General features: G+C 40.9%; 1 protein-coding gene across 2 annotated transcripts in view; it reads left to right on the top strand.

The window, feature by feature from the left end:
* The window catches only part of SMYD3 (SET and MYND domain containing 3), a 726,401-nt gene that overhangs the window by 552,773 nt on the left and 148,587 nt on the right, over positions 1-25,041 (top strand). Inside the window, exons 1-5 of one of the 2 annotated variants that reach the window (XM_043485559.1) lie at positions 3,819-3,823; positions 5,964-5,965; positions 13,928-13,995; positions 15,558-15,660; positions 24,920-25,030. In XM_043485559.1, coding sequence (XP_043341494.1) covers positions 13,964-13,995; positions 15,558-15,660; positions 24,920-25,030 — 246 coding nt within the window. In that variant the 5' untranslated portion in view covers positions 3,819-3,823; positions 5,964-5,965; positions 13,928-13,963. Of the gene's footprint in view, positions 1-3,818; positions 3,824-5,963; positions 5,966-13,927; positions 13,996-15,557; positions 15,661-24,919; positions 25,031-25,041 lie in introns of those variants that run through there. The other variant, XM_043485558.1, reaches the window with a different exon arrangement.

Genomic DNA, 25,041 nt, shown 5'->3' with positions numbered 1-25,041 from the left:
AGAGTGGAGGATGTTAAGAGAACTTTTTTTTTTTTTGATTGTACAGTGATGATTGCCTTGGTTTATGAACTTTTCTATATAGAAGTCACAAAAGCTAACAGAGTCACTAATGTACTCAGTCCATAATCATTCATTCAGCAAACATTTTTTTAAACACACTCAATGTATCAGACCTGTCTGAGCCATGAGAAGAAAAGAATCAAGTCGAAGACCTACCCTCCTGGAAGTCAGGTGTACAAAACTCATCATAATGTCCTGCATCGAGTGTGGCAGTGGATGTGTAAATAGCACTGCAGGAGTGCTGGCCCAGGGGCCTCACTTCCCAGCTGGGCAAGTCCAAAGGCCTTCCAGGAGGGAAGATTTTTCAGGTGAACCTCAAAGGATCAGTGGGAGTCCATTCAGTAGGTGGGAAAAGGAGAGGGGACAAGTCTAGACAGAGAGATTGACCTGCCCTACAAGGACATCAAGGTATTAAGAGTGGAAAATTCGTTACCATCTTTCTAAATTCCATATATATGCGTTAGTATACTGTATTGGTCTTTATCTTTCTGGCTTGCTTCACTCTGTATAATGGGCTCCAGTTTCATCCATCTCATTAGAACTGATTCAAATGAATTCTTTTTAATGGCTGAGTAATATTCCATGGTGTATATGTACCACAGCTTCCTTATCCATTCGTCTGCTGATGGGCATCTAGGTTGCTTCCATGTCCTGGCTATTATAAACAGTGCTGCGATGAACATTGGGGTGCATGTGATTGGGTGGAGAGGGAGGCGGGAGGAGGGATCGGGATGGGGAACACATGTAAATCCAAGGCTGATTCATGTCAATGTATGGCAAAAACCACTACAATATTGTGAAGTAATTAGCCTCCAGCTAATAAAAATAAATGGAAAAAAAAAGAGTGGAAAATTCAAAGTTAGTATAAGAGGCCAGTGTTGGGAAAGAGACTGGAAGATTTGGTCAGGACTAGATTCAAGTCCAGCAGTCAGCCTCTCTCCCTAGCCCAGGGCTTGTCTATCTTTTTTTTTTTTTTCTTTTAAATTTTTTTTAGTGTCTCAAGAATCAGTAGAACTTTATTCACTTCCATTCTTTCACCATTAACTGGAGAAAGCAAAAATGTTTTATGTGTTTACAAAGATAAATGACCTCTTTACCCAAGGAAGATCAAAACCTCAAACAAAAACAGGGAATATCTTTTTAAAGCTCATGCTTCAAACCTAGACAGCTTATTAAAAAGCAGAGACATCACTTTGCTGGCAAAGATTCATATAATCAAAGCTATGATTTTTTTCAGTAGTCATGTACAGATGTGATAGTTGGACCATAAAGAAGGCTGAGTGCCTAAGAATTGATGCTTTCAAACTCTAGTGCTGTAGAAGACTCTTGAGAGTCCCTTGGACAATATGGAGATCAAACCAGTCAATCCTAAAGGAAATCAACCCTGAATATTCATTGGAAGGACTGATGCTGAAGCTGAAACTCCAATACTTTGGCCACCTGATTTGAAGAGGCAACTCATTGGAAAAGACCCTGATGCTGGAAAGATTCAATGCAGGAGGAGAAGGGGGTGACAGAGGATGAGATGGTTGGATGGCATCACTGACTCAATGAACGTGAGTTTAAGCAAACTCCAAAAGATGCTGAAAGACAAGGAAGCCTGGCGTGTTGCAGTCTATGAGTTCGCAAAGAGTCGGACATGACTGAGCAACTGAACAACAATATATTGCTTTGTTACTACAGAGTCCCACAGCCTAGCCAAGACTAGCAAACTTTATTTTCAGCAATGTATGTTACAGAAGAAAAGATACATTTAATCTGCTTTTCCAGATAACCCTCTTCACTTTCTGATGGACTCTGAATGGGGAGAGGGTCCTCCCATAGCAATCTCTGTAGCTTACCACCGAAGTGGTACAGGGCGTGTGCTGGTGTTTTATCCAGTCACCAACTCAGGCTCTTGGTCAGAAGAGAGGCTGGGAATAGTACCATTTATGTATTCATTATGCTGTTTAATTTAAAGTGGCACCAGAAGAAAGGACAAATAATCACCTTGGGTCCTTGCCTTGAAATCCCACCCATCTGTTTTGTGTATGTTTGTAAGAGTGGCTGGAGGAAGCAGGAGAAAAGCTGATTACCTCTTAGAGAAAGAGGTTGGGTGGGGATGAAGCCATGGTTTATCTTCTCTTTTACTTGACTCTGTGTTTCTGAAGATAAAGGGGCACATCTTGAAAGATCACAAGAGGGACTGTCATCCCAGGGCCTCATTCCATACGCTGGACTACATGAGTAGAGTTGTGACTGTCTCTAGTCTGGTGTCCTTTCTTCCCTGGCTCCTGCTCACATGGACCAACAGGCAGTATCCAGGGATCGGGGAGGCATGGAAAACCACGCAAGGATTGACCCACTGAAGTGCTTCCTCAGCCGTGGCCATTGCCTGCCAGAAACAGCTCCAAACCTGAGTCCCCAGAGCACCCTGGTACAGGTTCATGCACCTTGTAGATGAGCCCTGCAGACTTCATGTGGTCTAAGGTGAAATACACGCTTCTGGGGTTTCACTCCCTGAGATGTCAGGTATGATCAGGACTATAAACCCTCACCTGCCAACATTTCTCCTGGAAAGAAGACTCACATTAATTTCTACATAGTGAGCGTAACCTTAGCTCACATGTGAATTTATCTTTCATTTGGGGATTACCTTAAGCAGTTGGTTAGTGCTCGGTATTACCTTTCTCATGGAGTGTTTTTCTGTAGTTTTCTTTTTCTCCATTAACTTGATGAAAAAACACAGATGATTTGAGGCATACTCTGCTCTATCGAGTTCAGGCTCAGTCAGGTGACACACATCACCTAGCATTTAGAAGTGAACCACTGGAACTCAGAAAAATTGGCTTCCCTGGTGACTCAGAATCTGCCTAGAATGCAGGAGACCTGGGTTCAATTCCTGGGTCCAGAAGCTCCCCTTGGAGAAGGAAACGGCAACCCACTCCCATATTCTAGCCTGGAGAATTCCATGGACAAAGGAGCTTGGCGGACTACAGTCCATAGAGTCGTAAAGAGTTGGACACGACTGAGCGACTAACACACTTTCAGAAAAATTACAGTGAGGCATATTCGACTGCCCACGGGTAGATTTTTGCTCTGTTTACATGGAAAGAGAATAATGAAACTAGATGATCATGTAAGAGAACATTTTTTGCGATTCAGGTCAAACAAAAGAATCTTTAAGTGTGCTCTCTGCAAAAGAGTTGAATTCATAGTGGTCATAAACTTTTTGGATAGGAGCGTGACTCAATGAAATTTTTAACAGAAAAGACTCTTATGTCAGAGCTATGGAAACCTACAATATCCTGTAATAATTTATTTAAGAATATCATAGTAGTTCTGAGCCTCAGGATGTGGGAGGAAAATTAAACAGCGGAAATCATGTTGCAGGACTTTATATTTTTATACATACTTGACAGACATCTACAGTAAGTGGTTTTTTCATCAAATGACTTATAAGGAGGTGAAATGCCAGGTAATATCCCCAGGGAAAGAACAATGGGCAAATTTGTGAATATCGTTTCTGTTTGGCTTTCTATTATCAAAGACAGTTGTTGAAGATATAGTAAGTTCTGCTGTGAGTAAAGCCCTTTAAAAACGAAAATGTGGGTGGATTTTAGAAAGCAAACATGATATCTAAAGGGGCTTCATTCTTCGAATCCTCATTTGCTAACACTGGATCATTTGACCTTGGGAAAAATGTAAAACAGAAAGCCCAAATTTATGATTGCTGTTCCTTCACTTATGATACTGACCTTGATGTTGACTTTAGCCTTGGCAAGTCAATGCTGAGTATTCTATATGTCTGTGTGCATGCATGTGAAGTCACTTCAGTTGTGTCTAACTCTTTGTGACCCCATAGACTATGGGCCACCAGGCTCTTCTGCCCATGAGGTTCTCCAGGCAAAAATACTGGAGTGGGTTGCCATGCCCTCTTTCAGGGGATTGTCTCAACCCAGGGATCAAACCTGCATCTCTTATGTCTCCTGCATTGGCAGGCTGGCTCTTTACCACTAGCACCACCTGGGAGGCCCTCTATATGTCTAGGGTACACTATTTGTGACCATGGCTTGAAATGTGAAAGACACTCTTAAAGTTGTGGAAACAGTACGTGAATGTACCAGGGTCTAGAAGCACACATTTCCAAATATGTTGTTACATGGGATGTGATAAAGTAGTTTACTTAAGTAAGATTATTTATTACCTGGGTTGTATTATAATACATTTACCAAATCAATAATATTCATTTAGTTCAGTTCAGTCACTCAGCTGTGTCTGACTCTTTGAGACCCCATGAACTGCAGCACGCCAGGCTTCCCTAGAGCTTACTCAAATACATGTCCTTTGAGTCAGTGATGCCATCCAACCATCTCATCCTCTGTCATCCCCTTCTCCTTCTGCCTTCAATCTTTCCAAGCATTAGGGTCTATTCCAATGAATCAGTTCTTTGCATCAGGTGACCAAAGTATTGGAGTTTCAGCTTCAGCATCAGTCCTTCCAATAAATATTTCAGGACTGATTTCCTTTAGGATTGGCTGGTTGGATCTCCTTGCAGTCCAAGGGACTCTGAAGAGTTTTCTCCCACACCACAGTTCAAAAGCGTCATTCTTCAGCACTCAGCTTTCTTTATAATCCAACTCTCACATCCATACATGAATATTCATTTAACACAAGGACAGTTTTTAAATTTTTCCATTGAACAAGTGGTATACATGGTTTAATGTGCTTTAAGTTAGTTTTGTACCCAAAACAGCATTATTTATCAACACATAGGTTTTTTTTAATGCTCTTTATTTTATATTGAGGTATTAACAATGTTGTGATAGTTCCAGTCATACATATACATGTATCCATTATCTCCTGGACTCCCCTCCCATCCAGGCTGACACATAACATTGAGCAGAGTTCTAGTACCTGTGCGGTACTAGAGGTCCTTGCTTGTTATCCGTTTTAAATAGAGCACTGTGTACGTGTCGATCCCAAACAGCCTCACTACCCATTCTCGCCATCTTTCCCCTTAGCAACCATAAGTTCCTTCTCTAAGTCTGTGAATTTGTTTCTGTTTTGTAAATAAATTAATTTGTATCCTTTCTTTTTAGGTTCCCCATATAAGGGATGTCATAACATATTTCTTCTCTGTCTTACTTTACTCAGTATAACAATCTCTAGGTTCATCCATGTTGCTACAACATTATGTCATTCTTTTTAATGGCTGAAAGTGAAAGTCACTCAGTTGTCCCTGACTGTTTGCAACCCCATGGACTATACAGTCCAGGGAATTCTCCAGGCAAAGAATACTGGAGTGGATTGCCTTTCCCTTCTTCAGGGAATCTTCCCAACCCAGGGATCAAACCCAGGTCTCCCGCATTGCAGACAGATTCTTTACCAGCTGAGCCACAAGGGAAGCCCAAGAATACTGGAGTGGGTAGCCTATCCCTTCTCCAGCAGATCTTCCCAACCCAGGAATCGAACCTGCATTGCAGGGGTCTCCTGCATTATAGGCAGATTCTTTACCAACTGAGCTCTCTCTCTCTCTCTCTCCTCTCTCTCTCTCTGTACACACACACACACACACACACACACACACACACACACATACACCCCACATCTTCTTTATCCAGCCCTCTCTCTCTCTCTCCTCTCTCTCTCTCTGTACACACACACACACACACACACACACACACACACACACATACACCCCACATCTTCTTTATCCAGCCCTCTCTCTCTCTCTCCTCTCTCTCTCTCTGTACACACACACACACACACACACACACACACACACCCCACATCTTCTTTATCCAGCCCTCTGTCAATGGGCATTAGGTCGCTTCCATGTCTTGGCTGTTGTAAATAGTGCTGCAATGAAACCTGGAGTGCATGTATCTTTTCAAAGTATGATTTTCTGAGTATATCCCCAGAAGTGGGATTGCAGGGTCATATGGTAGTTTTGTTTTAGTTTTTTAAGGAACCACCATACTGTTCTCCATAGTGGCTGTACCAATTTATATTCCCACCAACAACGTAGAAGGGTTCTCTTCTCTCTATGCCTTTTCCAGCATTTATTGATTGTGGATTTCTTTATGATGATCATTTTGACTGGTGTAAGGGATATCCATTCCAAATGCCGGGCTGGATGAAGCACAGGCAGGAATCAAGATTGCTGGGAGAAATATCAATAACCTCACATATGCAGATGACACCACCCTTATGGCAGAAAGCGAAGAAGAACTAGAGAGCCTCTTGATGAAAGTCAAAGAGGAGAGTGAAAAAGTTGGCTTAAAACTCAACATTCAGAAAACTAAGATCATGGCATCTGGTCCCATCACTTCATGAAAGTTAGATGGGGAAACATTGGAAACAGTGACAGACTTTATTTTTTGGGGCTCCAAAATCACTGCAGATGGTGACTGCAGCCATGAAATTAAAAGACACTTGCTCCTTGGAAGAAAAGCTATGACCAACCTAGACAGCATATTAAAAAACGGAGACATTACTTTGCCAACTAAGGTCTGTCTAGTCAAAGCTATGGTTTTTCCAGTAGTTATGTATGGATGTGAGAGTTGGACTATAAAGAAAGCTGAGCGCCGAAGAACTGATGCTTTTGAACTGTGGTATTGGAGAAGACTCTTGAGAGTCCCTTGGACTGTAAGGAGATCCAATCAGTCAATCCTAAAGGAAATTAGTCCTGGATGTTCATTGGAAGGACTGGTGCTGAAGCTGAAACTCCAATCCTCTGGCCACCTGATGGGAAGAACTGACTCATTGGAAAAGACCCTGATGCTTAGAAAGATTGAAGGCAGGAGGAGATGGGGGCAACAGAGGATGAGATGGTTGGATGGCATCACCGACTCAATGGCCGTGAGTTTTAGGAAGCTCCAGAAGTTGGTGATGGACATGGATGCCTGGAGTGCTACAATCCATGGAGTCGCAAAGAGTCGGACATGACTGAGCGACTGAGCTGAGGGATATCTCAGTTTAGTTTTGATTTGCATTTTTCTAATAACTAGTGATGTTGAACATGTTTTCATGTGCCTCTTGGCCATCTGCGTGTCTTCTTTGGAGAAATGTCTCTTTAGATTCTGCCCACTTTTTGGATGGGTTGTTTGTTTTGATGAAATTAAGCCTCATGAGCCTTTTATAAATTTTGGAATCTAAACCCTTGTCGGTCACATCATTTGCAAATAATTTCTCCCAATCTGTGGGTTGTCTTTTCGTTTTGTTTACTTGTTTCCTTTGCTATGCAAGAACTTTTGAGTTTAATTAGGTCCTATTTGTTTATTTTTTGTTTTTATTTCCATGATTCTAGGAGACAGATTGAAAAAGATAATTGCTGCTATTTATGTCAGAGAGTGTTCTGCCTATGTTCTTTTGTAAGAGTTTTATAGTGTCCAGTCTAACATTTAGGCATTTAATCCATTTTGAGCTTATTTTTGTGTATGGCATTAAGGAATGATTTAATTTCATTTTTTTTTACATGTAGCCATCCAGTTTTCCCAGCGCCCTTTGTTGAAGAGACTATCTTTCCAACTTTGTGTAATCTTGCCTCCTTTGTTGTGGATTAATTGGCCATAGGTGTCAACATATAGATTTTTAAATGAGTATTTTTGGTTTGGCCTTAAGACAGTATCGTGATTTCGTGACCTGATGTTTGCCATTACTGTCATTTACTTTTCAGAATCCAGTTGGATTAGATTTCACAATTTTCATGTTCTAAGTGATGAGGCAAGAGAGAAGGTTTTAGGTGACAGATAACACACTGCAAGCGGACAGAGTTGGGCATGACTGAAGCAGCTTAGCGCAGTATGCGCAAGACTTTAATAGAGTTCATGTCACCTGCTAAAAATAAGATTATGGACTCATTATACATTCTCCGTCTAACGTTTTCTAAACGCTAGAAATGTCTGGAGGTGCTATGTAAGAATTTCAACCGATCGAAGTCATTATATGGAACATCTTGAATCAGATTTATAGCATTATTTATATAGTTAATTTGTAGAATTATTATTTTTGTGTTCCTCCTTGCAGTCCTTGCTTGCTGTTTTTAACCAGTGGTCCATTAGGTTTGCAAATGAAATAGCACATCAGTAAACGTTATAATGCCAGACCTCCATGAGGCTTGCAGTGCAGCAGAGATGTGGCTCAGTGATGGGATCTCAAGCAGATTGGTTTGCCCTCACCTCCTTAAGCCCACTCACAATACAACATGGAGGCTCACCAGCTATTTCCTGATAAAGGGAAAATATATTGCAGCACTTGTCCTACATATCAATTGTTACAAATTCTAATTGAAACAGATGTCACAACCATCCTTGCTGTTGTAAGCCTGGGGAACACTTGTGGATCCTGGAATTTATGATTTTGTCTTTGAAGAAAACTTCCTCAGCCTGGTCTCCTCCCATTGTTCTTCTGGGCTGGAGACTGCAGAACCTTCATCTTCAAGGCTAGGAAAAGACTGTAAATGAGTGACCAAAGGAGAAAGTGAGATATTAGGAAAGGCCTGCTTTGAGTCATGAAAGAGGGGTAAATATTTGCCATGCAGATAGGAGGGAGCAAGAAATAAAGATTTTAATCTCTTAAGGTTTGTGAGAATGTTTGGAAAGAATTCCCTATTCAATAAAAGATCATATTCTATGGAAAGAGAATAATATTCCCTGACTAAAATACTGATCTTGCTTGTGAAGTTAGAGAATTGTTAGTTCAAGGAGTAGTGGGGAGGGCTGTTGTTTTGAATGAAAACCCCTGCTTTTTCATATTTGCCTACTCTTCTTTCCTTCTGTCCACAGAGCTTAATAAAACTAAGTGTAGTAAGCTTCCTTTTGAAAAGGTACCTTCCCTTCCTCTAATTAATAAACTCTACATGTCAAAAGTCCTGTGTCGTGAGCATTCTATTTATGCTTCAAATAGAGAAATTTTTAAGGAGATGCAGATGGTCTTTGAGGAAACCACTTTATATTCAGTTCAGAAACTGAGTTCCCTTATGTTTAAATGTGTTTTAAAATTTATATATTTTGAAATTGAAAGCAGTCTTTGAAGTAGGCTAGAAACCAGCTAAAGCTACTTGCACACAAGACTCAATTCTTTGTAAAAATCAGTAATTGGGCTGGGTGGGGGCGGCTGGGAAGTGGATGGCTTCTCCTGTTAGGGTGTAGAATTACTCTGTTCTGAATCGTGGTAAGCTCTCTTACGGCTGTTCAACGTTGTCATTAAAGGCCATTATGCTGGTGATTTTCCCTTGTGTCTCAAACATCTTCATTTGTCTGGCACTATAATAGAAGGCTTCTAGTTCAGAAAATTTGACCAAAAGATTTGAAATTTAAATAAGTGGTATTGATTGCTGCAGAGGAGTTGTTAAACTCAAAACAAAAATGTCAGGTTCTGGACCTAGAACATGAACAAGATGACTTAAGAATTTGGTTTATAGAATATTTTAAAGTTCACTTTAGTTTTTGTTGTTGTTTTTACAAAATAGAGATATTCCATGGCTACTTCTACTGATTCACTAAGTTTTTACCATCTGGAAAAGCTACAATTTATCTTATAAAGACTTTCAGTTATTTCAAAAGAAAAATTATAAATTATAAAGAGTACACATAATGTTACATTCAATAATTATGAAATACTTTAAATGTATGTTTTAGTTTCATGTCATGGGAAATATTCTTATAGTAACAGTCAAGCTTAGTTTTTAAAAAATATTTTTTTAACCTAATTGCTTTAGAAATAATCCCATTAACAGGCTTTTCTATTGTGTGAAATATTCATTCCTTAATTGTTTAACCTGTTTAATTTCCTAAGAAAATGTTTTATATAGAGATAATATTTTGGAAAATGTTTAAACTTTTATTTTTGGCTCCATATACATTCTTTTATCTCTAGGTATAAAGAGGAATTCTTTTCAAATTTTAGTAGTGCACATATGGAAATAATATCTACCTATTATTTCATGCAAAAAAGATAAAACCTGAGGGCTAACTCATATCCACCATTGCTATCAGTTATATATGTCAAAAAAAATTCCTGTAACACCTTTCTTAAATCACATATTACTGAATGGAACCAATATTTTTTAATAAAAGTAGATGTATGCAAAAAGTTAAACTTTTATTTGCTAACTCAGTAACACTAGCACATAACACCTCTCAGAATACAAATGAGGGACTTGTTAAGAATTTGTTAAATAAAACTTTAAAACAGTCCTACTTATATTGTGGAGTGGGACAGAATGATAGATGGTGACAGATTGATAATAGTGAAAATAGGAAAAGAAGGGAAGAAAATAAAGAATAAAAAGAAAAGATGGAAGAGAAGTGAAAGGAAAAGAGAAGGACCATCACCTATCTATTCACTGGTTCATTCATTTTCCAAATACATATTTTTTGCTCAGTGTATTGGACCTCTGGCATTTTAAGCAGAGAATTAAACAAGTCCTTAATGCTCCTCTGATGAATACTACCGCCTTCCCCTTCACTGAACTGAAAGAAAAGAGGATGAGACAAAGGTGAGCTGGAATAGACAGAAAGAATGGACAAAGAAATATGAGCAGAAAATATAAAAGTTGGATGCCTAAGGACAAGAGAGATGGAAGGTTAACTTCTACTTATTCTTTTTCATGGTATACAACTATATCCATCTCCCCTTCTCCACACCACAGGATACCTTTGATTTGTTTCTGGCATCTTCTCATACCCTATTTGGATAATGACTCTCTCAGCTTGCTGAGGTCTATACCCAAGCAACCATCTATTGGAAAAAAATGTTTTTTAGTGTCTTCCATTTGCCAGGCACTGTGCTAGGCAGGGAGATACAGTGGTGAATGAAACTCTATCACTGCCCTCTGAGTATTTTATGATCTAGTTGTGTCAAGTAAATGGATAAATGATTCAGTGCGATAAATGCTGCTAAAGAGATAAGTAAAAGTCAGCTAAGTCTTGGGATCAATAAGAGTTTCCTGAAGTAAGAGAGAGCCAAGTTGATATTTCCCCTTGTTAGCTTGTCCTTTTTAAAAATTTCATCAGAATGCCTATTTTGGAAAAAACCTTTCAGTTTCTTTATGGTTCAGAAAAAATTTTTAAGTTTGGTTTGATTCAAAAGTTAGTAAATTAGATTTGTTTGACCTGGCTTTTCATTGAATTGTTTCAGGTAAAGTCCTGATTACACATTTAAAATAGATGTTCTAATTTATATTTCCCTTAAAAGATTCATACCCATTTAAAAATATTTATGAAGTTTCAAAAACAAAGCACAGGATCTTTTGTCCTATATTTTTAACATCCATTTTATGCATAAATATGTATAGGCAGTACACTGTTGCAGCTTAATATGAAACAGATGCCCTTAAAGCAATTTAATGAGTGTGTGTCTAAAGTATGTATATGTACACCAATTTATTTCCTGACTTAAAACTGCAGTTTTATCAGACTTTTAGAGGAAAAATGCCAAATCATGATAGGTTGCACTAGATTTCATCTAAGAGCTCTTTGGAACAGTGAAAGAGACTAAAAGAACTGAATGCTTTTTCATACTTTATGTTCTTTCATGTAAAGCTGATTTAGAGAAATTCCTATTGCTGCTTTTTCCTTTGAGAAACTTTAAAACAACAAACCAGATCCATTTATAGTTGCTGGTTCATCTCAAGTCTGTAGTGGCCTTTTCTGTCTTCTTCTTGATGGGTTTTGTTCTGTTTTGTCCTGAGTGTCTATGTCCAGCCCTAACTGTTCCCCTGAACTCCAATTGCTCATTCTTAGTCTTGGCTTGATGTCTAATAGGTCACTTACAGTTTAGCATCACTAAAACAAAGCCACCGGAACTCCTCCCAACTCCAGTAACCAAACCTGGCTCCTTTCACAGTCTTCTTCACAGATATGGCGATGGCAGTCTTGTTCAGGCCCCATACTTGAACATTATCCTTGGCTCTTTTCATCTCCATAAGCAATCCCCATTTCTACAGCTACCGACCTCCATGCCACCATCATCTCTTGCCTGGGCTATTGGCGTGGTCTCCTAACTATTTCCCCTACTTCCAGTTGTGAGTTTCTATAGCCATTCACTACAGAACAGCCAGGGTGATCCTTTCAAAACAGAAATCAGATCCAGTCACTCCTTGGTCAGAATAAACACAGTGGCTTTCTGTCTCATTTACAGTAAAATCCAGGCATGGCTGTAAGTCCCTATATGATCTAACTACCTCTCGGATCTCATATCTCACCCCTCTTCTTCTTACCTCCTCTGCTTTGGCCATATCAGCCTCGCTGTTTTTTTGTACCCAAGAGCATTCCCACCTCAGGGCCTTTGAACTTGCTTTGACATGAACCACCATCACCTAGATACATACATGTTCATTTACAGAGTTCTTTCAGATTTCTGCTTAATTGTCCTAAAGAACTTTCCCGAACACCTTTTTCTGCCCTTTTACTTTATTTCTTTCTCAGCATTTATCCACATGTGTCATTTTTCTATCAAATATTTATGTCTTCCCTGCTAGTACTTAAGCTCCATGAAGGCAGGAATGTTTATTTTTTTCTTTCTTGTTCTATCCCTAATACCTAACTGAGGCAGGATTTATGGCCAGGCCCTAGATTTTTAAGTCCCCTGCTCTTTCTGTGGTTGTGTATGCCCTTCCATAGGTTTTAAGTTCCCCAAGTGCAGTGACTGCATCTTTTCTTTTGCCCCATCGCCTTATAGGATATAGGACCGTGCTGTACACTCAGTGTGGGGTTCAAGTGCTAAGTCACGTGCCTTACATAGCCTGATTGAATTACTCCCTGTGCTCACATGGTTGGTCATCGGCTTGGATCGTAGACTTACTCAGGATGTACTTCACCCTTTGTAGGAATAAAAGACAAGTTGCTGTTATTCCCCAGATACACAGTGGCATTTGGAAACTATAGGCAGTTTGTTTGCATGAAAAATCTAACATGGTGAGACTCTGGTCCTCAATAAATAGATTATTTGTATTCTGAATTTTGAATACTTGATGGAGAGGATTAGATTGTGCTAGTTTAAGCCTGAGGGTTTTGTTGTGGTGGTGGTGGTGGTGTTTTATGTTGATATTTGATGTTGTTGATATTTCTGCATTTAACCACCCTAAGTTCTTTTTTTAATGTGTACAAATTACATATATATATGTGTGTGTGTGTGTATGTGTGTGTCTGTGTGTATATTTAAAGAACAGGATCACACACTACATTGTTGTTCAGTCACTCAGTCATGTCCAGCTCTTTGTGACCCCATGGGCTGCAGCACACCAGGCTTCCCTGTCTTTCACTATCTTCCAGAGTTTCCTCAAACTTGGGTCCAATAAATTGGTGATGCCGTCCAACCATCTTATCCTCTGTCACCCCTTCTCCTCCTGCCCTCATTCTTTCCCAGCATCAGGGTCTTTTTCAGTGAGCCAGCTCTTTGAGTCAGGTGGCCAAAGTACCAGAGCTTCAGCTTCAGCATCAGTCCTTCCAATGACTATTTAGGGTTGATTTCCTTTAGGATTGACTGGCTTGATCTCCTTGCTGTCCATAGGCCTCTCAAGAGTCTTCTCCAGCACCACAATTCAAAAGCATCAGTTCTTCAGTGCTCAGCCTTCTTTATACGCTGCATACTATTTAGATTTTCATGCATCGTATCATGACCTTTTTATTGTGTCACCATGATATTGACAAAAAAAATGTTGTTTTTAAAGATTATCCATATGTCATCAGTTCTCAAACTTAAGGAAATTATGTCCCAGACATGTTATTTTACAAATGGAAGAGTATCCATGTTTGGCTTGAGTCTTTCCAAAGCAACTACTAAAAGGCTCTTGCATTTTATTCTGACAATTTTTGTTCTTTTGCCTATGAAGTTTCTTAGGTGACAGGTAATCCTGACTGTTTCCCTCTTGTTTTTACAGGTGATCTGCAACTCTTTCACCATCTGTAACGCAGAGATGCAGGAAGTTGGTGTTGGCCTATATCCTAGGTAGGATGGATCCTATTTCATTTACTGGAAGGAGCCTCTTTAATTCCCACCCAGCTCCCCAACCTTTTAAAAGTAGTTAGAAAGGCTATTACATGCAGCTGGTTTAAGAGCCAAGCTTGAAACTTAATGATAAATTACAAGAAAAATGGAAAATTTGAAGTTTAAAGAAAACAGTTTTATAACCCCACATTATATTCTATGCTATTAGTGGAGAGGCAGACCTCAGACCTAAATTCTTGTTGGGAATTGTGTTGAGGACTGCCCTGTGGTCCAGTGGTTAAAGCTGTATGCTTTCAGCACAAAGGGTGTAGGTTTGATCCCTGGTCAGGGAACTAGGATCCCACATGCTACAGGGCATGACCAAAAAGAAGAAAAAAAACCCACCAACATTTAAAAAATAGTTAGGGGTTGTGGGTGCTAGTAAACCACCCTGCCCTGATCTTAATCCCTAGCCTTCTGGGCTGATCATATGATTACTACACCAGACTTGCTATAATGCACCAGTTGGGTCCATTTTGTCTTTTGGCTCAGTCTACTCTGAACCCCAATGCTCCATGAGGTGGAACCCTCTTAGGCTCTGGTCTCCCGAAGAGCTCTCTCCAGCTCTCACCAAGGTGATCTGTATCGCCGAGCTGCTAGATTCTCCTTCAACAAGCACTCTGAGTTTCATTTTGTTTTCAGGCTATTAGTGTCCAAATACAAAGAGGGTCTTTCTTATAATTAACTGTGAATCTGAGAAGTCAGCTTCTTATTTCTCATGTGTTATAAACCACAGATCTATGGTAGGGATCAATAAATGACTCTCATAAGATTATTGTGATGATGAAATTTGATCAACAAGCTCGTGTGCTAAGAAGGGGCTTTCTACATAGTGAATGCACACTTAGAGTTATTTCTCATTATTATCAAATGTGGTGGCAGCTTAAATACATTCCCTTCCTCAAAAGAAAAAGGTATTCCTCCAAGGTAATGAAATGACTTGCCATGGCCTGGAATGCATGAGGGTCTTGGTAGTGAGATAATCTCAACATTCTGTTGAAGAGGAAGTACTTCTAATAATTCTGTGACATGGTTGCATGTGTCAAGACTGTATACTGTATACTGTCACCCTACTTATTTAAGTTGGCAGTTCCGCTGAAGGAGTTCAACAAATGTGATCCCGAGTGGGAAACTCAGGGGTATTTTGGCTGCTTCCTATTTACCTCAGAAGTAAATAAGGTATCCCTTTACCTCAGAAATTTTTCCTTTGCAAAGCAGTTTGTTTTCCCTCATCTTCATGTTGGGTCACCTTAGTAGCTGGTACCTAATGAGACAGCCACCTCCCCATACCCATCCCCTAAAGTTTATTAACAAACTTCCCTAATGAGCTTTCACCCAGGGAGCCTTTCACTTCATGGGAAATAGGCTAGTGCCCCCAGAGGACTCAATTCCTGGTACACTGTCAACCCTACCTGTCCCCCTGCCCCTAAAGTAAAGTATCTTTTGCCATTATAGTTGTTAATTTTAGATGTTTGCTTCTGTCTACTGAGCCACAGTATTCTCCTTTTTTTTCTTTTCTCCAGTATGTCTTTGCTCAATCACAGCTGTGACCCCAACTGTTCGATTGTGTTCAACGGGCCCCACCTCTTGCTGCGTGCAGTCCGAGACGTTGAAGTGGGAGAGGAGGTAAGGAACCCATGTTTCCCACTGGCTGGCCTCCTTTTTCCATTACAACCAGTTGTGCCTGAGGGGCAGCTTTTCATTGTCTTTCTGCTGAAGAAAATGTATATATTACCTCTACCCTCATATATGTGTTAATATATGATATTTGTTTTTCTCTTTCTGACTCACTTCAGTCTATGACATTCTCTCGGTCAATCCACGTCTCTATAAATGACCCCATTTCATTCCTTTACATGGCTGAATAATATTCACTGTATGTAAATATCAAATCCCCTTTATCCATTCATCCATTGGTGCACTGTGGGGACCTGCATGGCAAGAAATTCCTAAAGGAATCAGCTATACTTATGTACATACATACCTACATACATACATATGTACGTACGTGTGTACATACATACATGTGCCTACAGCTGATTCATTTTGCTGTCCAGAAGAATCTGACACGACATTGTAAAGCAACCATGTGCTGTGCTGTGCTTAGTCGCTCAGTCGTGTCTGACTCTTTGCAACCCCATGGCCTGTAGCCCATCAGGCTCCTCTGTCCATGGGGATTCTCCAGGCAAGAATACTGCAGTGGGTTGCCATGCCCTCCTCCAGAGGATCCTCCCAACCCAGGGATTGAACCTAGACCTCCTACATCGCAGGCAGATTCTTTACTATTTGAGCCACAAGGGAAGCAACTGTACTCCAATAAAAAATTTAACTTAAAAAAAAAAAAAACCTCTACCCAGAGACTAATTTAACCATCATTGCTTCCAGGCTAACTTTTTTTTAATCATCATTAACCTGGATGATGGAAAGTTCCTACTATATGTGTGTGGGAGAGACGTGTGTGTGTGTGTGTGATAGTGTGTGTGTTTTGTGCATATGACAGTTCATCGGCCTCTTGCATCTCTGCAAGTGGTCATCCTTCTGTAGTCAGAGAGGTCAGCCCAAGCTTGTGAAAGATCTCAAGGGTTTACTTACTCCCAAGGCCATTAATTGCATTTCAAGGGTGATTCATTTTTACCTTTGTGTTAAGAAAGCAAACAGGTTTTATTCTTTCAGGTTGTCATTGGGCCTTGACAAACCTATCAGCGTCAGCTTCTCAGAGTAACTGTCCAAGCAAAGATGTGAAGGCAATAGAGGACAGAAAGTATGACCTCCAGCGCTGAACTGGCCTTGACCTTTCCAGTTCCGCAGGCTGCCCAGCCAGCCTCTTTTGATGAGGACCCTTCTCAGAAGTCCAAAAGCTCACAAGACAGCTGGGGATGGGCTACTCCAGCACTGCTGAACCTGAGCCTGACAGAGTTTACACAGCTCCTACCCTGAATTCTGGGTTATAGATATTTATGCTTTTCAGAACCCAGTTTCCCTCTACCTTCCAATTTGCTAAAGTGGATATTTATTGCAAGGAAAACAGACTATCATAAGCTTTTATTGCATTTATGCAGCACTCAGCCAATAAAACCTAAACTCAGAGGTACCATATTTTATGTAGACAGGGATTTGGCTTTGATAAGACTGCCTCCAAACTGAGTTGCAACTGAATAAGCTGTCTCTTATCAGCCACTTAATTGAATTTCCAGTGTTTAGGATCGGTGTAGTAGGTACATGGGGATATCTGTCAACAATATGTGGAATTTAGATTTTTTTTCCCTTGGACCATATGTGACTTCAAGCCAGGGAAGAAGGGGGCTGCTATCCATTTTCAACAACATTAGTTTGGGAGCTCAGCGATGGCTGCCTTTTGATAATGTTGTTGTTGTTTTATTAAATTAAAAAAAAATAGGTAACTTGACAAGCAAACAGGAAAACTACGAGAAACAGTTGGAGTTCTCAGAAACAACAAAGAAATTTCTTCATATCTTGTTTTCTAGGCTTGGCTACCAATTATTCTCCTTGGTTAGTTTTCATTTAGTTGAAAAACACCATCTTTTAGTGCTTATTTCATGTCCTTCACTTTCCATCTCTGGAGAAACAAGCAAATCCTTCCTCTTGCCTGACACAGAGTAGTTCTGCTCAGCATCTGCCCAGTAGACTCAGATATTTTTCCCTACGGTCCTTATCCAAATGGCTTCTCAACAGAGAGAATTGTCCCCATAAGTCCTTTTTATACCAATTTGTTCAGAAAATAAATGTTTTCCTACCACTATACACTCTCTCTGCCCAGTGGCTCTGTCTTCCCAACATTCCTTACCTGTCTTAATGTTATTTACTCCTCAAATATCATCTCTTCTGTAAAGCGTTTCCTGATTTCTCAAATTACAAGATTTTTTTCTCTGAGATCTTAGAGTGGTTATTAATATTTCTTTGGCATTTATTCTGGCTCTTTTAGTGACTTCTCCATTCAGCGACGAGCTTCATGAGGACGGGCAGTTGTGTCTTACTGTGTCTTCTTTGGCCTTCCCCAGTGGCTCAGTAGTAAAGAATTCTCCCACCAGTGCAGGGTTTGATCCTTGGCTTTCAGACATGGGTTTAATCTGTGGGTTGGAAAGATCCCCTAGAGTAGAAAATGGCAACCCACTCCGGTATTCTTGTCTGGAGAATCCCATGGACAGAGTACCTGGTAGGCTACAGTCCACAGTGTCAAAGAATTGGACACCACTGAGTGACTGAGCATGCATGCTCATACACATGCACCTGACTCCTTTAGTATCCACTGGATCATGGAAAAAGCAAGAGAGTTCCAGAGAAACGTCTACTTCTGCTTTATTGACTACAGCAAAGCATTTGACTATGTGGATCACAACAAACTGTAGAAAATTCTTCAAGAGATGGGAATACCAGACCACCTTACCTGCCTCCTGAGAAATCTGTATGCAGGTCAAGAAGCAACAGTTAGAACTGGACATGGAACAATGGACTGGTTCCAAATTGGGAAAGGAGTATGTCAAGACTGTATACTGTCACCCTACTTATTTAATTTATATGCAGAATACATCATGTGAAATGCTGGGTTTGATGAAGCACAAGCTGGAATCAATATTGCCAGGAGAAATATCAATAACCTCAGATATGCAGATGACACCACCCTTATGGCAGAAAGTGAAGCAGAACTGAGGGGCCTCTTGATGAAAGGGAAAGAAAGTTGGCTTAAAATTCAACATTCTAAAAACTAAGATCATGGCATCTGGTCCCATCACTTCATGGCAATTAGATGGGGAAACAGTGGAAACAGTGACAGACTTTTTCCTGGGTTCCAAAATCACTGCAGATGATGACTGCAGCCATGAAATTAAAAGACGCTTGCTCTGTGGAAGAAGAGCTGTGACCAACCTAGATAGCATGTTAAAAAACAGAGACATTACTTTGCTGACAAAGGTCCATCTGGTCAAAGCTATGGTTTTTCCAGTAGTCATGTATGGATGTGAGAGTTGGACTATAAAGAAAGCTGAGTGCTGAAGAATTGATGCTTTTGAACTTTGGTGCTGGAGAAGACTCTGTAGAGTTCCTTGGACTGCAAGGAGATCCAACCAGCCAATCCTAAAGGAAATTGACCCTGAATATTCATTGGAAGGACTGATGTTGAAGCTGAAGCTCCAATACTTTGGCCACCTGATGCGAAGAACTGACTCGCTGGAAAAGACCCTGGTGCTGGGAAAGATTGAAGGCAGGAGGAGAAGGGAATGACAGAGGATGAGATGGTTGGATGGCATCACTGACTCTATGGGCATGGGTTTGAGCAAGCTCCAGGAGTTGATGATGGACAGGGAAGCCTGGTGTGCTGCAGTCCATGAGGTCACAAAGAGTCGGACACGACCGAGTGACTAAACTGACTGAACTGAACTGAGAGTTAGCAGAATTTGAAAAGTGGCTACAAGGTTGTGACAAAGAGCAGAGACATGATTAGCATTCAAGTTTGATTTTAAAGAGAGGGAGGATTTTTCTTTTTCTTTTTAAAAGATTTTATTTATTTTTATCGAAGTATAATTGCTTTACAGAAAAGGAAATGGCAACCCCCTCCAGTATTCTTGCCTGCGAAATCCCATGGACAGAGGAGCCTGGTGGGCTACAGTCCATGGGGTCACGAAGAGTCGAACATGAATGAGCACACACACACACAGAATTGCTTTACAATTTTGTGTTAGTTTCTTCTGTACAACACGTGAATCATCCATACGTATATATGTGTATGTGTGTGTGTGTATCTACACCCTCCCTCTTGAGCCTCCCTCTTAACCACCCCCTATCCCACCCCTCTAGGTCATCGCTGAGCTGAGCTTCCCACTAGCTATTTTATACATGGCAGTATATATATGTCAATACTACTCTAAGAGAGGAAGGATTTTTCAAAGTCTATTTTCAATTCAGAGCCAGTATTAGAAAAATTTATAATTGTGACAGTATAATTTGAGAAATGAAAACAGAGTATAATTTTAATTTGATCTTATTATCCACTCAGAAATACATAATGAGAAGATGGGCTTCAAGTAAAAGGGATTCATTTTGCCTTGAAAATTTCAAGTAAGCAACAAATTCAATATCCAGCAAATATCTTTCATGATATTACTCTAATGTTGGAAATGATATACTGCATTTTCCATAAGAGGTGCACTAAAATGGCAAAGCTATGGTCAGTAGCATTAATATTTTAATGTGATCTTGTTCTTTGCCATTAAAACATCCACTGATCAATGGCAAAGTTTCAGATATATGTTCCCACTAAATGAGCTCTACAGTGAGTGAGCAGATTCTCCATTAAAACTGGTGAGTCAGTGAGTCTTTGATAAAGGTTTTTAGCTCTGGTTGATAAAATGATTTAGCTGTCATCACTAGTTAGTAATTTGGATTTTTTTTTTCCAAAAAAATTATGGATAAAAATGTTTTCGCTGTTGAGACCTTCAGTTTTGATAGTGTATTTTGCAAACATCACTGGCATGAAAGAGGCCCAAGGAGAAGAATGGGGCATTCTTTGTTGGAGGAGTAATATTTGAGCCATACCTGAAGGAGGAGAGAGTTCTGAATAGGCTGAGAATGGGTGAAAGGGCATTCATTGGCTGGTGAAGGTCAACACCATACACATTGCATGGTGTACATTGTTTCAACATAATTATGTTGGATATACATAATTATGGAAGATGGTAGTGGGCAGGGTAAAGAATCCACCTGCAATGCAGAAGACTCAGGTTCTAAACCTGGGTTGGGAAGATCCTCTGGAGAAGGAAATGGCAACCCACTCCAGTATTCTTGCCTAGGGAATTCCATGCACAGAGGAACCTGGTGGGCTATAGTCCATGGGATTGCAGGAGTCAGACATGACTGAGCAACTAAACCACCAAAGGGTGCAGGGGGAGAGTTTGAGGCTAGAAAGGCAGACAGAAAATCAGCTTGGGAAGCCTTGTGTACCCTCATCCTATATTCAGGGAGGAACCGTCAGAACTTGTGTAGACAAATGATGTGATCAAATGTGAGCTTTAGGAAGATCTCCCTTAAAGCAATTTAGAAGATGTGTTGTAGGCTAAAGGCAGCAGGGAGGCAGCTGGAAGATCATTACACAGTCCAGTTAATGGTTCCAGGCAGTTACAGGATACTGAGGGAGGCCGTAGGAGTCTCTTTATTGGGATTAAATGAAATAACTAGCCTCCTGCTGCCCATTCTGTGGCTGGCATGATCACTCATGAGTTTTGGCCCTTGTAATAAACTCAGGTTTGTCAAGCATGTTTCTCTGGTGAGACAGGCCCTGGATTTGTTGGTTTCACTCTGGGCACATTGTAATCACCCAATAACTACTACTGGTTAATCCTGATATTTGGGGCTGATGACTAAGAGTCATTGGGCTGGATGGAGAACTAGAGTTGTAGGGACTTTTCTGGTGATCCAGTGGCTAAGAACCCGCCTGCCAGTGCAGAGGACATGGGTTCAGTCCCTGGTCTGGAAAGATCCTACATGCCATGGACAACTAAGCCCGTGTGCCACAACTACTGAGGCCACACGCTCTGGCCCCAGCACGACACAGAGGGTCTGTGTGCTGCAACGGAAGACCCCACATGATGCAACTCCTACTCCCCAACCTCTTCCCCCACCCAGCACCCCACCAGAGGCATGAGCCACGTTACCGTAAAAAGAGTGTCAGCCTGAATCAATAGATGTGGGTGCAGTTCCCAAATGGATCTAAGACCTGGGCTGGTTTTCACTGGTGAGTGCCCAGCACATTGTAGATGTTCAGTAATGTCAGTGTACATTCCTTAAGGACAGACACTCTCGTTTTCTGCATGTGGAGCAGCATTTATAGCCACCTCACATGGGAAGGCTTTATAGAGAGCCAGCCAGCTGAGGCTGTAGCCTCTGTCACCCTGGTGATGGCCAGGGTGGACTTGACCTTCTTCCCCACTGACCGCTTTAACAAGGCCTCCCAAAGCTATGTTTTCTGTCAGAGTATGGCCTCCCCTGCCCTACCATGCTGTCAGACAAGAAAGATTAGGCTTTGTAGATGTGAGATGCTTTCTTTTAAGTCTCAGAAAGCCACATGGCGTGTTCTGCTCTAGGGAGTGTTTGTCATCTCCCTCAGTGGATAATCCTGCCTCCTTCCTCTTCTTTACTACCCACTTCTTCCCCCACTACACAGCAACCCCCCCTTAATTACTTCTACACATAAAAGCAAATAAAGAAGTAATTTATGCAGTATGTCACTAACTGATCTGGTACAGAAAAAGGAAAACTAGAGGAGGATGAGGAAATTAGGACTACTTGGGTGAGGTAGGAGTCAAGTTGTTATTTTAAATAAGGTTGTGAGGGGACTTCCCTTGTGATCCAGTGGCTGAGACTCTGAGCTCCTGGTGCAGGGGGCCCTGGGTCAGGGAACTAGATCTCACATGCCACAACTAAAGATCCTGCATGCTGCAACTAAAGACCTGGAGTAGCCAGATCAATAGGGTAGTAAAGTTAGATCTCAGTGAGAAAGTCAGTTTTGATGGAAACTCAAAGGAGCTGAGGGAGGTCACCATAGCAGATCTTGGGGAAGGGCAGAGGAAGCACCCATGCACAGGCCTTGAAGCGGGTGTGTGTGTGAAACCCCGATGAGGCTGGGCTGCCTGAAGCAGCCAGGAGGAGAGAGGAGATGGGAACAGACCTTTTATGAAGCCATTGCTGCTTCCACCACCTGTGATGAAGGACCAGTTTCTTTATTATTATTTTTTTCCTTAATCCATTGTCAGCTACTAGTTTTATAAGATTTAATGAAAACGAATTACTAGAAAAGTGAACTTAAAATAAGAGCCTAATGTTTTATTATTCAAGCCACATAAAATTTATCTTACCAGATTGATGTCAAAATTTCTAAATGTTTGCTTTGCATTTCTTTACTCACTTCAACATAGACCAATAGCCCATGCTGCAGAACCACACTTTGAGTCGTGTTATGAGAATCCATTGTAAGGACTTGGCTTTTGCTCTAAGCTAAAGGAGGAGCCATTGGAGCATTTAGAAGAGAGGAAAGATCTGATCCAACTGACATTTTAAGTGAATTACTCTGGTTTAGAGGATGGAGTGCAGGCAACTCAGGGGAGGAGCAGGGATGCTGATGAGACTTGCATTTTACAGGCAAGAGAGGATGATGGCTCAGACCAGGATGGAACAGGAGGAAAAGGTAGAACGTGGTTGGTTTTGGATCTATTTCTATGGTTGAGCCCACAGAGTTTCCTAGTGGATTGAGTGGGGAAAGTGAAAGGAAGGGAAGTCAGGGGTGACCCCACCTTGGGGGTGACCCCAAGGTCTCCACCTGGATAACACAAAAGATGAATTAATGTCAACTGAGACTGGGAATGTTCCAGCTGTGAGGGAAAGGTTGGGGAAATCTGGAGTTCCATTTTGTATGTTTTGAATTAGACTTTCAGTAGATAGATCTAAGAAATGTTTAAATATCTTAATGTTACATAAATACCTGCGTCTCGAAGTGAAAACTTAGGGCTAGAGAGAAACCTGGAAAGTCCCTGAAGTGTGCCCTCTCACCTGTGGTCTTTGACTGTCCGGTGCAAGGCATGTTGTTATTCAGTCGCTAAGTCGTGTCCGACGGCATGCCAGGCTTCCCCATCCTTCACTGTCTCCTGGAGTTTGCTCAAATTCATGTCTATTGGGTTAGTGATGCTATCTAGCCATTTCCTCTGCTGCCCTCTTCTCCTCCTACCTTCAATCTTTCCCAGCATCAAGGTCTTTTCCAGCGAGTCAACTCTTTGCATCAGGTGGCCAAAGTGTTGGAGCTTCAACTTCAGCATCAGTCCTTCCAATGAATATTCAGGGTTGATTTCCTTTAGAACTGACTGGTTTGATCTCCTTGCTGTGCAGGGGACTCTCAAGAGTCTTCTCCAGCACCACAATTTGAAAGTGTCAGTTCTTGGCACTCAGCCTTCTTTATGGGCCAACTCTCACACCTGTACATAACTACTGGAAAAACCATAGCTTTCACTGTTTGAAAGTAATGTCTTTGTTTTTTAATACACTATCTGGGTATGTCATAGCTTTCCTTTCAAGGAGTGAGTCTCTCTTAATTTCATGGCTGCAGTCACTATCCTCAGTGATTTTGGAGCCCAAGAAAATAAAATCTGTCACTGGTTCCACTTTTCCTTCTTCTATCTGCCATCTTCAGATGCCATAATCTTAGCTTTTTAAATGTTAATGAAGGTGAAAGAGGAGAGTGAAAAATCTGGCTTAAAACTCAAGGCAGGACGTAGTTATTATATTTAAAAGGGTCCAAGGAAGTCAAGTTAGGTACCTTCATCAGTGATTGCATCCTGGCATTAAGTTCTCCCTATTTGGAAAGTGTTCCATCTTTTTAAATCCTCACAAGTGAAAGAACTGTCTCCTCATTTCCAACAGTCCAAATCTGGTTGAACCTAAGGTCCATGAAGCAGCTATAGAGCTGAGTAGGATTTAAGAGCAATCTGGCTACATAATCTGCCATCCATTTGATTGCCAGGATTAATATGGCTTCTCTGATTGCCAGTGGTTACAGAAAGTATTACCAAAACTTACTAATACCAAACACATAACAGCTCTTGATATTTTCTGTTTAGTGAATAACATGTGCAAACGTGCATAGAGTTGATGAGCCCAATTCTTTAAAATATTAAGTATATGATATACCTAACAAAGACTGGAAGGTAATGCCTTAAAATTTTTTACTTGTGATTATTTGGGTGGAGAGACTGGAAGAAGTATCTCCTCACACTTTGTGGTGTGTAACTAAAACACGTTTTACTTCAACAATTTGAAGTAATAGCCGTTCGTTAAAGAAGGTGGGCACGGCAGCCATGTGACGCCCCCCTCTCTCTGGCCTCCGCAGCTCACCATCTGCTACTTGGATATGCTGATGACCAGCGAGGAGCGCAGGAAGCAGCTAAAGGACCAGTACTGCTTTGACTGTGACTGTTTCCGATGTCAAACCCAGGACAAGGTATGTGGTAT

This window comes from Cervus canadensis, chromosome 13 (genome assembly GCF_019320065.1).
Source record: "Cervus canadensis isolate Bull #8, Minnesota chromosome 13, ASM1932006v1, whole genome shotgun sequence".
NCBI lineage: Eukaryota > Metazoa > Chordata > Mammalia > Artiodactyla > Cervidae > Cervus > Cervus canadensis.
The sequence above is the reverse complement of the archived record's forward strand: the minus strand, read 5'-3'. Positions and strand labels throughout refer to the sequence as shown.